The sequence below is a fragment of the Palaemon carinicauda genome, chromosome 6, assembly GCF_036898095.1.
Source record: "Palaemon carinicauda isolate YSFRI2023 chromosome 6, ASM3689809v2, whole genome shotgun sequence".
Classification (NCBI taxonomy): Eukaryota; Metazoa; Arthropoda; class Malacostraca; order Decapoda; family Palaemonidae; genus Palaemon; species Palaemon carinicauda.
Window position 1 is genome coordinate 21,633,159 of NC_090730.1, and position 18,735 is coordinate 21,651,893.

The 18,735-nt window shown below is 33.2% G+C and overlaps 1 protein-coding gene across 1 annotated transcript; it reads right to left on the reverse strand.

Annotated features, from left to right (window-relative positions):
• Positions 1-547: 547 nt before the first annotated feature.
• On the reverse strand, positions 548-12,021 carry LOC137642490 (uncharacterized). Its single transcript, XM_068375084.1, has 2 exons — positions 11,877-12,021; positions 548-2,166 (listed from the first exon to the last, which is right to left on the reverse strand). The coding sequence occupies exon 2, from the start codon at positions 2,155-2,157 to the stop codon at positions 688-690; it is 1,470 nt and encodes a 489-aa protein (XP_068231185.1). The 5' UTR covers positions 2,158-2,166; positions 11,877-12,021; the 3' UTR covers positions 548-687.
• Positions 12,022-18,735: the final 6,714 nt, after the last annotated feature.

Sequence of the window (18,735 nt, forward strand, 5' to 3'; positions counted from 1 at the left end):
CAGGGTGGCTTAATTTTCCCAATTGTTATTAGGATTAAACTTTAGCAAACAATTTCTCCTTTTACAATGTTCCATTTACTATACTACAATGAAGATCTGGTGATAGATTCATATAATTCCTTTCATACTTGCTTCCCATTGCCTGGTTGTCAGGCTACCCTTATGAGAATTTTTTTTTCTTCTTTTTTTTTCTATGACTAAAACAATGACATAATTCCTAGATACATTATTGACACTAATACTACTGTAGAAAGTTATAAACTTTCATTATCACTAGAAGATCTATTTGTTTACCATTTTACTATGCCATTAATAAAACAAAGCTAGTTGATTCTAATCACAGTGCAGGAGTCAGGGATGTATATTTTTCAGGTATAAAATATTGCAAAATATCAGTAGAAACAAAAATATTTTTGTAATGCATTAAAGATCATGTTGAATGTTCACATTAGTTTTATTTTTTGAACAGCAATCCTTAAAGCTTTCAGATCTTTATATTTATAAACCACTAAACATGATATTTGGAAGGATTAAGTAAACTAATTCCACTAAAAGAAGAATTTATTCTAATATCATAATACAAAAGCACCGCTCATAAAACCAGGTAACATTATGAATCCAGTTTTCAAGAATGCAAAATAAGCAACAATTCTTATTTCCTCATTCTTCATTGAAGTCACTAATTCTTTAATGAAGTAACATTGAACTCTTTATTTTTTTATTCTTGTGTCTTTTTACATGAGTTTTCTTTGTTACTTGAGGATGGTATGCTTTTTCTTTTTCCTTTTTACTTAGAGAAGTGTCCTGATTTACACCATCATCTGTTATTATTTGTAATTCAGGTGCTGCAGATGTTATGTATATAGTAAGGTTGCACCCTTCACATATAACAGTCATTAAAAAATTTTCAACATTTACTGTAAAGCGGGATGGACACAGAACCTCATAACAATTTGGACACTCTTCAATTGGCTTTACAGACACATAATAAAAACCGTCTGAAGGAATCGGAACAAATTCTATAGATTCTTCATCAGACGATTCTTGACTTTCCGGACTTTTTTGTCTCGTCTTCTCTATTTTTTTTTCTTTCGCTGGTGAAGTCTCTTTAAGTGGTAAAGTCTCTTTCACTGGTGAAGTCTCTTTCACTGGCGTAGTCAAAATTTCTACCGAAGGTTCTAGTACTTTTACAAATTCTGTAGTCTTTTCCAGTAAACTTATATCATAATCTTGTGACAAAACCACTTCCGTACACTTCTTTCTTTCTGGAATTTCATGACAATCGTTGTTCCTATTTTCTCTTAAGGAAATGCAAAGTTGAGAATGTTCTATATCATTGGTAATTTCTCCTGATTCATCTCCATTCATATATTCTTTACAGGATGCAATAGCTTGTGCCCAGGGCTGTTGGTTTTCTAATGATTTCAACTTTTCTATATAAATTTTAATCATCAATTTAGCACGAATAGCACTACAAGAAAAATCATGAAGATTACCAATGTTACCCAAAGAAAGGGTTTTTATCAGGTAATCAACAGGGTCTTTACAATAATAAAACATGTGCTTGCATAAAACATTTCCACGTGCAAACTCTTTTTTTGTTACTTGAAAACTTGAACAATCCCTGAAAGCAGCATTACACACACTGCACTTAACATGCCCAAACAACAGATGTTTATGAAAATCTTCTTCTTTTATAATACGATAACATGTGAAACACTTCACATACATAGGTATCTGATTTAATTCTGCAGTTTCAGTTCTCATTTTTTCTGTTTCATTAGTAGTATTAAACTTACCCCCGTGATAATGGTTTGAAATATTTGCCTTACGTTTTGGCTCATTGCCGTTGTATTTTTGTGCAATGGTTTTACTGCCATTAATATACAGTTCTTTTTCATCAGACAGTGTGTTTGAAAAGTTATTAATTTTTGGAAAATAATTTTTAAAATTATCGTTAACTTTAAGTTTTTTATCACTGTGTTGCATTGTGACAGGTTTGTCATAAATGCGCATAGGAAATAGTGTGGTTGACTTTGTAATCTGTGCTGATCTTTCTCCATTATCTTGAAGTTTACTGCACAAAAGTTGGGTAGATGATTTAGATCTAATAACTTGGGGAGGGGCCTTACCTATTGAGGATACAGCCAAAGACATCCTGCCAATCTGAAAAGAATGTTATAATCGTCTTTTATATTTGTTTACTTAACAGTCTTAGAAAATACACTAACATTACTAATAAGACAATCTCTATATCTTTTTGTCTTAATGATACACTAGCAAGCTACATTCAAAACAGAAAAATTACTAATTGAAATTCACTTATAAATACTACAAGAATTTACAAGTCTCTCCAAATACTGTACTCTTATAGGATGGGTCTAAAATTACTCATATGAATAACAAAATAAAAAAGAAGGCTGCATCGTACAATTCTTATTAATCCAAACATATGTAAGAGGAGTAACAAAGAAAAGCACTTTTCACTTCTCTCCATAAACTGACAAGTCATAACAATACCAAAACAACTAGTCTTACAATATTCACCTCTATAGCCACCATTTATGGCAAACAATTCAATAGTTCCATATGATTTGATTGACAAAATATCCATATGTTCTTTCATGCGCATCATTATACAGTTATATCTATTCATTCTCTTTACATGGTAAGCCAAGAGATAGGTAGTTTTGAGCATTTATTATTTCCCGCTGAAATTAACAAAATTATTATCAGTCCGTTTCCTTTAATGTTGAACTTATATACCAAATCATTGCCTATGTATGAGAAAACTCATGGTATTGTCAATCCTGTATCACTATCAGAGAATTAATATAGGAATTACTCGGTTATGGCATAAGGATAACTATTGTCAAGGAGTAGTATTTAGGAATTCTTGATTTTTATTTTTTACTTTTATGTGTTCAGTTATTTCAGATCCTCACAACATGTGTCATGTTTTAAATCTTACTTCTTTTGAATACTAGCACTGCTCTTCACTACTACTTGTCTCGCACACTACCCTGTGTGGAGGAGGATGCCTCAAATTATATGCTTATAATTTTCCGTTGAAGCCATTTTCTCCATATACTGTGAAATCAGTTTTTTCGCGCAGGACGAATTTTCGCTTATTTCATGCAAAAGACATAGCGCGAATTTAAGTCCGCACCATTATAAAAGTAATATACGAAAAGGGGCACATCATTTTGCATCTCACTTATTATGTTTTAACTGAATAATCGATTTCATTGGCCTTCACTGATAATAAGGCTTTTATTTAGTAAATAGTATTATTCCTTTTATATTTCTATTTCTCTTTCAAAAGTGTTCAAGTAATAATTATCGATATCGATATCCAAATTGTGTGGGACTAATGATATTAAACAGAGAATATACTACTTCTTCTTCTTCTTTGTCTACATCTTTTCCCACTTTTATGTGGGGTCAATGTTTCCGGTCAGCTGTCTCCATCTACCTCTGTCCCACACCTCATCACCGGTTAATCCCTTTGATCGAAGGTCATCCTTGATACAGTCCACCCACCTTCGCTTTGGTCTCCCTCTCCTTCTCGTTCCCTGTACCTCCATTTCCATCACTCTCCTCCCAATATACTGTTCATCTCTTCTCATGACATGACCATACCAACTCAGTCTACTTTCTTGGATCTTATCTGATAAGTTTTCTAACTCCTTTGGTACCCCTAATTACCTCATTCCGTAACTTATCTCTTCTTGTCACCCCACACATCCATCTCAACATTCTCATCTCTGCCACATCCATCTTCTTCTTTTCTGTCTTCTTTATTGCCCACGTCTCCGCTCCATACATCATTGCTGGTCTCATAACTGTCCTGTGTACTTTACCTTTCAACTTAACCCCTATTTTCCTGTCCCATAGTACTCCATACACATTTTTCCAATTCTTCCATCCTGCTTGTATTCTGTGGTTTATTCCTACCCCCAGATCACCATCCTCTGCAACTGTTAATCCTAAATACCTGAAATTTTCAACTCTTTTCAATCTCTCTCCTTGTAAAGTAACTTCCCCCTTTCTCGCCATTTTTCAATCTCAAATACTCTTTTTCCAGCTGATCTTCAATCCCCTATTTTCCATTTCTCTTCTCCACTCCTCCGGTTTCTCTTCTACTACCTCTTGCCTAGTGCTACACAGTATAACATCATCAGATAAAAGTATACACCAAGGAGACTGATCTCTAATACCTTTTGTTACTACATCCATGACCAGATCAAATAGATCAGGGCTCAATGCAGACCCCTGATGTAGTCCCACATTTACTGGGAAACTTTCTGTTAGGCCTATACTGCTTTTAACATTTGCTTCTGCCCTTTCATACATATCTTGGCTGATTCTTACGTAGTTCTCAGGGACTCCCTTTTCCCTCATACATCTCTTCAGCTCCTGACGTGGTACTCAATCGTATGCCTTCTCCATGTCAATAAAGACCATATGTAATCCTTTCTGTTTCTCCTGATGTTTTTCTATCGTCTGCCTCAAAGCAAATATTGCTTCTACCTTCCCTCTTCCAGGCATGACTCCACTATTCTGACAAATCCTTTCACTGCATGTATAGTATGATTATTACAGTCCAACTTATGAAAAACCTCTGACAATTGTTTTTTTTTCAGTTCCATTTCCATGCGAGTTCAGCCACTTTACTGTAACAGGGGTCATGTCAGTTTGTTACTACCAGATAAACTGGTCTAATTGACCTGTATCCACATAACAGTGGATGATTATTCCCCTGTTCTTTGTAAAGATTTGGTTAGGGGAAAAATTCTATGACTGACATTGAAAATACACGAATTTAGACCACATATACACAGGATTTTCGACGTTTGCCCGAATTTTCATTCCAGTGAATTTAATAGCCTATTGCATTCTATGCTCAATAGTAATTTTAAACATCTCGATCTATGGCCCCATGCCAGGCAAAGTCGAGGTGTGGATGAGTTGTTGTGGTCTTTGTAATTTTTTCCTATTTTGCCTGTCTCAGTGTTATTTATATCATTGTTCTCTCTCCCCATCACATTTATTGTGATTGTAGTGTATACATATGTTCCTATATTGAAAATCATAAAATTTTATATTATATCTCCATTCATTTTTTGTATACTATTTTTGTCAATTTATTCAGCCAAATAAGTCTCAGAAGCAAATTATTTAAAAAATCTTAAATTGCAGAATACAAATAGAGAAAAATTATGGTAATTCTAAATGTCCAAGACGAATAAGTGTTATAATTAGGCATATTAAGGTCAAAGTAAAGAATTTAGCATGCAGGTTCTTCCGTTGACAATTGATAATTTGATTTATTAGAAGAACTAAATTCCACTGCAATTAAAGTGGAAGAGTATTGGCATCTTTCTTATTTTGAGACACTAAAGTATATATTCCAAAAGCAGCATTATGTGAGTAACAACCTATGGAAGAACTAAATATTCTGAATCACTTGTAAATACAAGTCCAACCTCCTTATCCCCAGATTCACCATCCACAAATTCACATATACATAATTGACCATTTGGTACCAATTAAGAATATTACTGTATACATGGAAATTCACATAAACACAGCCCCCTGACTATTACTCCTCTCAGAACCAAAGGGAAGTACCTTCCCCACCCTGAGATTTCTGGATTCAAAGGCAAAGAAATTTATGTTGGATCTAGTACTCATATGAATAAAAAAAAAATGGTGAGTCTAGTTGACTCTATCTAATGTTATCCTTTTATGATATCTTTAAAGAGCTTTACCCTAATAAAAAGTATAAAATTTTACCCTAGCAAATAAGGTTATCAGATAAGATATTTTTTTTTATAATTTCTGACTTATACAGAATCACGCCCATTTTTTTTAAAGGAAAAAAATCAAACTTATGATGAAATAGAAATAATTAAATTTCAAAACCTCTCCCTCCTTTTTAAGACAGTTTATGAACATTATATCAGACCCCAGCTTTGTTTATGCAGGTATTAATCTGGTCGTGGAAACTTAGGCTTTAAAGGCATGGATACATTTTACTGCAGTGCAGAAAAGGCAATTTTGATTAGAACTGAACATATCATAACTTATAATTCTTTGATATATATTTTTTTTTCAATAGCAAATATTAGATTCAAACTTCATTATTTTTCAACTCTAAATAACATACTAATGTAAAAGAAAGTTATTCAAGCTAATGATAAAACAAGAACAATCAAATCACAGCTTCTGCCTTTATTTCATATACTGTACATATATAGTGGGAAGTTTTATTACTGTTATGTGTATATTGAATTTATCTATATTGTTACAAGGCCTGTGAAAGGTTTGTTTTGAAATATTAAATATTTATGTTAAGATGAAAAAAATAATATTATGATTTGTAATTCAATGGTATTGTATTCTCGAACAAGAGCCTCTGGTAATATCTTATAATTTCTCGATGTCCACAGCTTTGCTTATAGCGTGATATGGTCTGAACAGGAGCTTTTTCAAATTAGAGTAAATGGGTCTTGTATACATATAAAGAAAATCGCATGAATATTCAACAAAGTCTTCTTTATTTCTCTAAGTTAATTCTCTTCTTCGGGAGACAATTTGTGCACCCGTTATGAAACTGCTTATTTTCTTCCATTATTATAATGCTGGTGATATACAAAGATAACAAGATCATCGAAGATTGGATATCATCTGAAACTGTTCCTGATTGTCATCTTTTTTGTTAGAACTGCATTCTGAAAATTTGACGCTGACCGAAATTTGGCGCTGGGCTTCGCCGTCATCTGTCTCTCAAATCATATTACATTACAAATTTCTGTAAATTACTATTGAAAAGTGAACTTGAGTATTTATGAATCTTGTCAAATGTTGTAAATATTATTATTAATATTAAATATAGTAATTATTACATGTTTGCTATAGTCAAACCAATCGGTGGTGGCCGCTGAGAAGACCTCGTTGCCACAACATATCATGTTGAAGGAAGCACTCTTTAGAAACCAATAAGAAATGCAGATTAAGAGATTAACAGTTTGTCAGTTACATAGGGGCGAAGTATCCCCTTTACCCTTTTCCTTTCTTTACAACTGTACTTGCTGGCACAAGATCAGCTGAACAACATAATCATCTCTACAATAATAGCTTGCTTATTGTTTTTTTTTAGGCTTGCACACTACACTGTATTATTTATTTAGGACAACCAAGCATTAACAATGCTTATAATGAACTTGGAAGGGGTTTCTTTGAGTAAAAGGCATTTTGATTATTTTCAATTGTTCTACCCTTGTCAGATACTTATCTTCCACTACCGATAGCTGCACAGTTTTGGTGTTCAGGTCACATCCATCAATCAATGATCTTACAGCTTATAAGAATGGGATTTCTTGAAAGAAAGGTCAATTTAATCTTCATTCTCACAATCACTCTCTATATTATGTACCACTTATCCTAAAGAGATTCTTTGCATCCATTGAATGCAATGTTTTCTTTAACTTCCACCCATATTTTTTCAAGGGTGGGGATTTCCTTCCTTGCATAAAAGTTTAACTTTGTTCTTCTTGATACAGATTTCTTGAAGTCGTCTAGAGCAGTCACAGTACGAGGATGATGCTCTGTGCTTTCTTGAAATTCAGGTTTTCCACATTCTTCTCTCGTGACTTGTCCGTCTGATTATTCGACTTACTGTTCTTTCAGAAACATTAATGGCTTAATCAGTAAAAGGGCCGTGGTTCATATTCCAAGATCAACCATTTAGGGGATTAGATATGGCTCACTGATCTTTGCCTGATAAATTTACCCTTGTGACCTCCAAGATGTACTGGGCAATCAGATTTCAAACTTACATTCTGCCAGAGTCTTATTAAGATGGTAGGAAAAAATTGGCAAATAACCTGGCTTATAGTTTTGAAGAAAATGTAGTTGGTTCTAATTATCATTATAGAAATGAAACATTACCTTTTGAAATATATATGCTCAGCAAGAATAACAGGAGAGAGAGAGCGATAGAACGGATTTCCTGTGAGATTAGTGATAAAGTAACGATATTTGTCATAAAGTGGCTACGCTTTACCAGTTTCTCTCAGTTTGGAGGGCTTGTGTCTTACTAGTGTTCATTTTACCTTAATATGGTTGAAATATTTTGACAGGAGTACGGTATACAGTGGGTCAGAAATCATCACAGCGGCCACGACAGATTGGTTGTACTATAGCTACTATTTTCTTTAGGTATTAGTTTTGCTATTTTCTGTGTTTAAGCAATTGATACGAGAATAAGATATTACAGTAGATTTTATTTAAACCGTAATAATTACTGAATTACATATCAATTTTTATCATCATTCACAACATATATTTCATAAACATATCTTGTATGCATTTAAAGTTTCTTCGTGATTTTAACTTCTAATATCTTTATACAGTATGCATAATTGCACGACACATTTAGCAACAAATCGTTTTCAGATGTTAACACTAAATTCATTATTATTACATCTATATATTAGTATTTTGCTATTTGTACTGCATACAGTAAACATGAGACAGAGGTGGGGATATTAATATTGCCAGTATAAGATTGTAGTCTTTTGTACTATTTTATTTGATTTTGCAATGTTTCCTTGTCATTTAATAAATTAGCTATGAAATAATGGAAGAAATTTTAAAGTACCACTGCTGGTTTCTAACAAATGTTCACTCGGAGAAAATTGAATCAAGTCTGTTCTCCTCGCGCTTCACACGTTCTTTTATATGCGTAACAAGTTTTCTATAAGATTCGCGAAAGTTCTCGAAAGATTCTCACGCAATACCCACATCAGACGGCTGGTGACGTAGAATGATTTATGATAAATATCCGGAAAATCTTGTTCTAGAATACAATGAAATCTTCGAGTTGCAAGTCATTACTATGTTTTTTTTTATATCTTCACATTAACATTCAAAGTAAAAATAACCCTTTTTCACTGTTCCTATAACATAGAATACTAAAAAATTTACTATACATATAACATTTATATACATTAATAAAATACACAAAATAATAAAAAGGGTAAAAACATTTCTAACCCATAACTTTTAGAACATAGAATTTTCTTTCAATTGGTTTTAAAAAAATTATCACGAAATAACAAAGAAGTGTGAGTTTGCAGTAACTCCAAAATAACATTGTTTTAATGTATCTTTGGAAAGAAGATAAAAAACATCTATAGAGTGGAAGAAGCTCAAAACCATTACGAACAGATAAGTAATAGGTGCTTAAGGTCTCTGTTGTTCTATGTAGATAACCCACAAGAACTACCAAATATTGAAATTGTAAATATGTGACTATGGGGTTCATGGCCAGTGTGTGGGAAGTTGTAAATTATTGTGATATCCAACAAATTGAAAAAGAGACCAACATTTCAGAGGCAGAATATATTGATTGGGATGAGGAGCAGACAGTACAAAACAAATAGATGTAGCATAGCCTGGTGCAATAATCCAGGAATTGGTGGTTATAGATCACAGATGTCAATAGGCATAGGAATGATGATGATGATATCTATTTTTCAAAAGGAATACAACCGTTGACGTGTTTATAAAAATTCATTTTCACAGCTAATTTCAAACTCGACCCATTGAATATGCCATATGATGTTCAACCTTTCTACGATATATGAAAGCAGATTTAAACATTTTGTGATGGAAATTAAAGTACTACAGTAATTTGGAAAATAGAAAAACATTAATTTTTTTAGCGGTCACTGATTAAACAATTTTTTTACGATCTTTTTCTCTCTTAATTTAAGAAAAAAAATTTGGGTCACATTGAAAAAATTATAAAACCTTTTTATACAAATCTATTCAGGAACAAAGTACAATACGTCTTTTTTCATTCGCTTATAGTGAACATATTTGTACACTTAAGTAGGATTTTTATTTTTGGCGACATATCTCACAGTTTATCTTAGATACTTATGTTCTATTGTAAATCGGATTACTCTTGCGTAAAATATAACCATTTAAAAAAGAAATGAATGTAATCGCTCAAATATTAAGGTCGTTTAATTTGAAAAAAATTCTTCCTATTTCCTCGCTAGCACCCAGGAGCTTAGTCCCAGAACTAAACAACACTACTTGATTGTGTAGTCATCAGAGAATTCACATGAAGTGCCATTGTATCAAATTTCGCCATTGTTTACACAGATGACAGTCACTTATATCGCTGTTTTCAAACAATTTGAGATTTTTTTTTTTTTCACCATCATACATTTTGTATAATAACAGGTTGTCTGGTAGGTTTTCACCATGATATATTCTGTATTACAACAGTTGCCTGGTGGGTAAGAAGTGCTTATGGGAACTATATTCGTGCTAAAGCTTTTGTATACAACCTTAAATCTACCCCATAACCACTAAAAAGTCTCTTCCAATGATAAAGTAAAATGTATTCATCGTATAGTTTCTTGTAAACAATTAGATGTGTAACCGTTGGCTCTAAATTACAACTATAAACATTTGGAGCAGCCACAATTCTAAGGTTTTTGTAATTCAAGGAACTCTAGGTTGTGTTAAATGAGAGATCATAGTGGGGAAGAGAAGCACTGGTCACAAAAACCAGACATACTAGAAAATGTTAACATGAACTAGCCCTTGTATTCTTATGACTTATGGTGCTCTGTGAGATAAGTTGGTAAGGGGGGTTCAGGCATTGCACCTGGTGAGGTACAGGCAGATCGTGCATACCCATAAATTTTACCGATTGATTTTGGATACTGGTCACTTTCATCATTCGATGTCACAATCATTGTCACCGTCAAATCACGACTAAACAATACTGAATCATTAATGTCATCATTAAAAGCCTTTCTAATGAATACATAGAGATAATAATGATAAAATTCATTGGAAATGAAAGGCATTCTACCACTTATACACTTGAAGAACAAAAAAGTGTTGATGGCTCTGCCCAACCCCAAAAATAGATGTTACCTTTTCCTTTTTATTGTTTGTAAAATAACGTAACTGGCAACTCTTTCCTCCAGCCACAAGCTGACTGGTTAAAGACTCAATCCACGTCACTAAGTAAAGCCCAAGAAGTACGAGAGAATCCGTGATTTTTAAAAATAAAGCATCGCTAATAACGACGTTGTCTGGTTTGCGCCAAGCACTAATGCATTAAAAACTAAATATGTGAAAATTATTTACGTAGTTTTGGTGGCATGGCCCGGGGTAAGACATCCGGATGCCTTTCACCCCCAAAGGCTACAATTAGGCAAATCCCCTGGAGTTACCTTATCACATTATACCTCTAAAGGAGGTTGTACAACAAGATGGAAGTGAGAACTATGTACATGGTTAGAAAGTAGCAGCCATGAAATAAAAAAAAAATTATGTAAAGACGGTTAATAATACCTAATTTTGCTGCATGAGGAACACTGACATTAAAAAAAAAAAAAACATACAAAAATAAAACATGGAATATCCCAAAAGAAATATGTATAGTTCACATATATCAAGAGGAATTATCGGATCAAAAATTCTACTTTAATACATTATCAATGACTAAAAGTAAAAAAAAAAAATATCATCGACTAAATGATAAAATATTTAAATACTTGAGTTGTCAGTTACCAATTTTGGTCAAATTTCTACAGCATTACAAAGCATGAGGCACAATTTTTCTTCTATGTAAGATTTTTTTTTTAACATAAAAATATTTAGAAAAGGTTCAATGAAAAAAAAAATTGTTAATGGGTTTTTTATTCAAAGTTCATTTCTTAAAAAATGACACTTTATTACAAACCTCATTATCCTAGACTAATTAATATCTAATAATAACAACTTGTGTCATTTCTGATAAAAACCAATTTTAAGCTATTCCAAACAGAAGTACTTACCTTTTAAATTCCCTAAACAATGTCCTAGCCTCTAGTCAGTTTCCAAACAATGACTATATTCCTTCCTCACATTAAATGTAGAACTGCTTGCAGAAAGAAAACTGCAACAACCTATCGGAGCAACAGCGTCAGTCACACTGCCTTTGTTAACCTTGAGGAGAGCAAGAGGCGCCTGGGTGGCGGGAGCGTCGTTGAGTTACGCGCAACCGGAAACTCTCTCACTTCTCCCCCTCCCCCAAAGGAGTAACCATAACCCACCACTCACCCCCTTTTGCGGGGGCCTTCTCTCACTCCCTCTAACTCTGCTGATGGAAGGTGGGTCCCGTCCTTCTTTCTCTCTCAATTAGCTTCCTTCATGACGCTTTTAAACTCTAGCACATTTTTCTTTTCTATTTTTCTCTCGTCATAAGTGATTGCCTTTAAATATTTTCTAATAGAAGGTAAAATTATGAACCCTGTAACGTAAATGTTATTTTATTATTCTGTTCAAATTCATAAGTATACTCTCAAAATGATGAAAAGGGAAACGAGAGAGAGAGAGAGAGAGAGAGAGAGAGAGAGAGAGAGAGAGAGAGAGAGAGAGAGAGATTCCATTACATGTCATATCCTTTGCAGAGAGCAAATACATAAAATGAAGAATCCTTTGCATTATTACTCTTCTAATAATCTTTTATTTCTAATGGAAATGGATACACGCTAAAAATACAATGTTTTCAAGTAAGTTGTTTTTTAAACGAATTAATTTGTATTGTGAAAACATATTTAGACTAACAGGAATAATCACCATTTCCTTTCTACGACTATTAACACAAAAGGCCTCAACAGGAATGAAAATAACAATATATTTCTATTTCACAACATCGTTTTAAAAGAAATTACCTCATTCCAGAGAAACAAGCAAAAAAAAAAAACAAAATAGGTTCTCCCTCAACACTTTTCTTTGTTAAGAGTGAGGAACTGAAACTAACGTTGCCGCCAGCCGCCAGCCCAATGTGTGGGAGAGCAGTGAGAGACTGAGAGAAGCTTATAGATAGTCCCCCCCCCCCCCCCCGCAGCCCCCCCCCCCCCCCCGTTCCACCCCAAGGTTTATGCGTGGCAGCAATTCATTGGCCGAGAGACATCACGCCATATTATCAGTTTCCTGATTGGCGCTTTCATGATCACAGGACTGTTCATGTATTTTATTTTTATTACTGTTACTTAATTTGCATTTCAAGCAGGAACATCATTTATCCTTGGAGATTTGTATGCTCTTTCTTTGTATATATTTATGTCCTCATATACAATATAAATGAATAAAGAACAAACACACACACACACACACACACACACACTAACCTTGCTTGGAAGGCAACCTTCTCTCAGCTAACTCTCCCCACCAACCCTTGTAACTTTAAAAAAAAAAAAAAGAGTTAATCTAATTCGAGAATTTTCGTGCACATTTTAACCACTTGGAAGAATAAACATAATAATAATAATAATAATGTTTATTGGACAAAAACATATTTACATACAAAATATTTTCAAAAAAAGACTCGGTCCAAGCCCATGTGGAGCAGAGCTCTTCGGGCAATAATACAATTAAAATAATATCAATTAAAAAAAAATTATAAAAAGTAAATATTGATATAGATAAACTAAATGTACACATACATATACATAAGTATATACATATGCATACATATACACATACATATACATACATACATGATGTAACCCCTCCTGTTATTAATTGGTGTGTATGGTACAGCATACCTAGATGAGATTACGTAAGTTCTCGTAACAAAATACACAAAATAAAAAAAATCAATTCTTAAAATTAACGTAAATTTACATATACTGAATTAAATGAAAATACAAATACATGAATGACAAAAGTCTTATGTAATTTACATATATTACTTAAACCTACATGAGTGGAATCTTACGAGCTGGCTATACATCTCTTAAATACATAAATAAAATACATGAATAAAATATTTACTCTAATACAAGACCAGTTTCATAAGAATATATATATAGTTAATCAAATTATTTCACCTCTTTCCAATCAGAAAGGGTTGGTATTAGAAGATATTTCCCATAAAGTTACCAGCAAGCATTTATGTGTTAGGTTTTCAAGGTTTACAAAACACACACACACACACATATATATATATATATATATATATATATATATATATATATATATATATATATATATATATATATATATAACGGATCTTGAGCGAAGCGAAAAATCTATTTTTGGGTGAGATCGCCATGTCGTCCTGATGGAAGTTCCTAAGGTAGCTTCAAAAGGATATATATAATATATCCTTTTGAAGCTACCTTAGGAAATTCCATCAGGACGACATGACTTGAGCCCAAAAATATATATATAAGTTCTGGTACATACAGTATATACATACTGAAGGAGAATTTTCCCAAACAGTTATTGAGGTTAAGTCACTCTACAAGTATTCTTTTTCGTCTGTTTTAACCCTGGAACGGTAAGGTGGGTCGTCCGCGACCCCGAGCGTCAAAAGAAAAGAGGTTTTTCTCACGTGACTCACCCCTGTGACTGAATTTGTGGGTGATCGACCTGCAGTAGGTGTCTCGCCTACACGCTCTAGTAGTGTCCAGATGTGCACTGCTGTAGCTGTACTCCTTCCCCGATTTCTGAGACGCGTCGGGGTCGAGCGCGACCGAGTTTACCCTTCTAAGGTAATTTGCATAATTATCAAAGTTATTACGTATTATGAAATTGTCGTAGAATGGTGCAACTTGTATAGGTTATCAGTTGTGGAAAGTCTTGGTGGATTGTTTGGCTACCATTTGCATGATTTTTTTTTAGTTAAAATGTCGTTCATCACCACGAGGACCATTTTACCGCGAGTGCCCCTTTTTCATTTTTTTTCATTTTTTTTGCCAAGTCATTTTTCCGTAAGATATTGCCAAATAGTGTCGTAAAACTTTTGCATTTTTAGTGTTGGAAAGTGTGTCTAGATGATCTGGCTACCCATGCGTGACTTTGTTTTTGTCAGATACGACGTAGTTATTGGTATATTGGGTATTTAACTGCGGTTGCCAATTTCTGTTTTTTTTCAATATTTGTAAAAATTTACTACGTAGTAAGGAATTGCCGTATATTATTGATTTTTTTTTCATGTTTATGTGTTAGAAAGTGTGCCTTGATGGTTGGGCTAACACGTGCATGTCTTTTTTTTTATCTGAGATGCCGTATATTAGAATGTTGGGCATTTTTCCGCGAGTGCCCCTTTTTATTTGTTTTGCATTTTTTTGCTTAGTCATGTTACCGTAAGGAATTGGCAAGTAGTGTCGCAAAACTTATATTTTTATAGTGTTGGAAAGTGTTTCTAGATGATCTGGCTACCCATGCCTATTTTATTTTAGCCAGATATAGCGTATATATAGGTATGTGTTCGATTTTCCTGTGATTGCCATTTTTTCGTTTTTTCCCATTTCTTTCAAAATTACTACGTACTAAGGAACTATCACAGAGTAATGATTCATTTATATGTTTATTTGTCGGAAAATGTGCCTTGATGGTTTGCCTAGCACGTGGCTGAAATTTTTTTTTTCTGAAATGCCGTATATTAGAATGGCCATTTTTCCGCGAGTGCCCCTTTTTATTTGTTTTGCATTTTTTTACTTGGTCATGTTACCGTAAGGAATTGGCAAGAAGTGTCGCAAAACTTATATTTTTATAGTGTTGGAAAGTGTTTCTAGATGATCTGGCTACCCATGCCTATCTTTTTTTTAGCCAGATATGGCGTATATATAGGTATGTGTTCGATTTTCCTGTGATTGCCATTTTTTCGTTTTTTCCCATTTCTTTCAAAATGACTACGTACTAAGGAACTATCACAGAGTAATGATTCATTTATATGTTTATTTGTCGGAAAATGTGCCTTGATGGTTTCCCTAGCACGTGGCTGAAATTTTTTTTTTTCTGAAATGCCGTATATTAGAATGGCCATTTTTCCGCGAGTGCCCCTTTTTATTTGTTTTGCATTTTTTGCTTAGTCATGTTACCGTAAGGAATTGGCAAGTAGTGTCGCAAAACTTATAATTTTATAGTGTTGGGAAGTGTTTCTAGATGATCTGGCTACCCATGCCTATCTTTTTTTTTAGCCAGATATGGCGTATATATAGGTATGTGTTCGATTTTCCTGTGATTGCCATTTTTTCGTTTTTTCCCATTTCTTTCAAAATTACTACGTACTAAGGAACTATCACAGAGTAATGATTCATTTAGATGTTTATTTGTCGGAAAATATGCCTTGATGGTTTGCCTAGCACGTGGCTGAATTTTTTTTTTCTGAAATGCCGTATATTAGAATGTTAGCCATTTTTCCGCGAGTGCCCGTTTTTATTTGTTTTGCATTTTTTTGCTTAGTCATATTACCGTAAGCAATTGGCAAGTAGTGTCGAAAAACTTATATTTTTATAGTGTTGGAAAGGGTTTCTAGATGATCTGGCTACCCATGCCTATCTTTTTTTTAGCCAGATATGGCGTATATATAGGTATGTGTTCGATTTTCCGGTGATTGCCATTTTTTCGTTTTTTCCCATTTCTTTCAAAATTACTACGTACTAAGGAACTATCACAGAGTAATGATTCATTTAGATGTTTATTTGTCGGAAAATGTGCCTTGATGGTTTGCCTTGCACGTGGCTGAAATTTTTTTTTTCTGAAATGCCGTATATTAGAATGTTGGCCATTTTTCCGCGAGTGCCCCTTTTTATTTGTTTTGCATTTTTTTGCTTAGTCATGTTACCGTAAGGAATTGGCAAGTAGTGTCGCAAAACTTGTATTTTTATAGTGTTGGAAAGTGTTTCTAGATGATCTGGCTACCCATGCCTATCTTTATTTTTAGCCAGATATGGCGTATACATAGGTATGTGTTCGATTTTCCTGTGATTGCCACTTTTTCGTTTTTTCCCATTTCTTTCAAAATTACTATGTACTAAGGAACTATCACAGAGTAATGATTCCTCTAGATGTTTATTTGTCGGAAAATTTTGTTTACTTCTTTTTTGATTGAATATCATCAAATTTTTTTAGCTAAAATATTATATTGTTTTACATTTTTTTTTTCGATTTTATTTCCCTTCAAAAAAAATTTTTTGGGTCAGAATTTTAATTTTATAGTCGTAAAATAATCGACAATTATCCAGCAACCCACCATACAATTTTTATGCATATCCAATAATAATTAGATTAGTAAATAACACCTTGAAATTGACATACCCTTCCTACATTTCAAGTGGCAGATTAGGGAGTCTGAGTCAGTGTGGTTGGCGGCCATTTTGTGGACATATCCGAAGCGTAATTTGCCCTATCTATATATATTCTTGTTCCCTAAAGAATTTGTGATATTTTGGTATATTTTTACCTGCATAAATATCATATTATATATTAAATATATGTATTTCTTTACGAAATTTCTAAGTACTCAAAAAATTACCTTTAGATATGGCCCCTGATATAAATGTAATTTACAAAATAATGAAGATTTTTTTACATATTTCTATTTTAGGATAACATATGTTTATTCCCTAAAAAAAATAGCCACTTCCTATTTCATTTGGGTACCCAAAAAAATTCATGAAATTTGGACAAATTATTTTGGCCAAAAAAAGTTACCCTTTTTTTCTCATTTCAGATCTTCACCTCCATGGGTCTGACTTCATCCAAAATACATCAAGATGTGTCCTAAACATTCAAGAATCAATTCCTAAAAGGATTTGTGTATATATGTATAAACTTTTTTTTATGAATTTTTATGTAAGGTCTTTTTTTCTACTTAATTTTTTAAAATATTTATAATAAATAGTTTTTCTGCAGATGAGTAGTATTTATCTTTACAGTTGTTTTAAGCATTCATTGAAGTTTTTTTTTTTGCAAAAAAAAAAAGGAGGTTACTGCAAAAACTGATTTTTCAAGAATTTTTTTTGGCGTCGGGGTCGCGCGCGTCCGAGTATACCCTTAAAGGGGTGTCCGAGGAGCGTACCTATCCAGGGTTAATAAAATTTGAAAGAAATTCTTATCCACAGGACCCAGTTCTCAACTACCTAAATAGATTTAGGGTATGTTTGTTTGATGAGGGTGGATTCTATCACTGAACCTGAATTTCATTGATGAAAGTATCATTGGGCCTTACCATGTTGGAAACTTTTGCTGAATTGTTTATTTAGGGAAGGTTATTTTTCATTATATTCAATGTAAGATTTACAACAATCAAGTATGGGATTTTGTATCCCCCAATTACTTTGAAATGTGAATTTTGTTGGGCGGTCAGGGTTTTTATGTTGTTAGGGTTGCTAAAAATGGGCAAGATTTTCCATCAACCATTATTAAAACAGATTAAGAAGAATAATAGTAATACCTCTGGTATGATTTACAGTCTGTTAAACATTCTAAGATCGTTGTGGTGTGGCTTGTAAAAATATCCTTCGTTGCTAATTTTATATTATAATAATCATATTAGCGTCAAGGATTCTATCGAAGTAGGTTTCATATCTAGAAATGTAGTGCTTTGTTTTCAACAGATATTTTGAGTATATTTTATTTTATAAGTTATTGGTTAAAGCCTAAGTGTCATTACTAAAAATGTAGATGGAGCATTTTTTTTTCTTTTTTCTTTCGCCTGGTGTTGCCAGCTCAGAGTGTAATAGTACTATGATATGCATTTTGATTTAAAAGGGGTCATTGTCATTGAACAATCCAAGTGACTCCCGTATGTGTGTGCTTTATTATAAGGATGGTTTACTAATAAATGGTCTTTATACTTTATAAAGTAAAAGAGATATCAAATTTTTGTATCCATAGGCTTTGAAGAAAATTGATGAT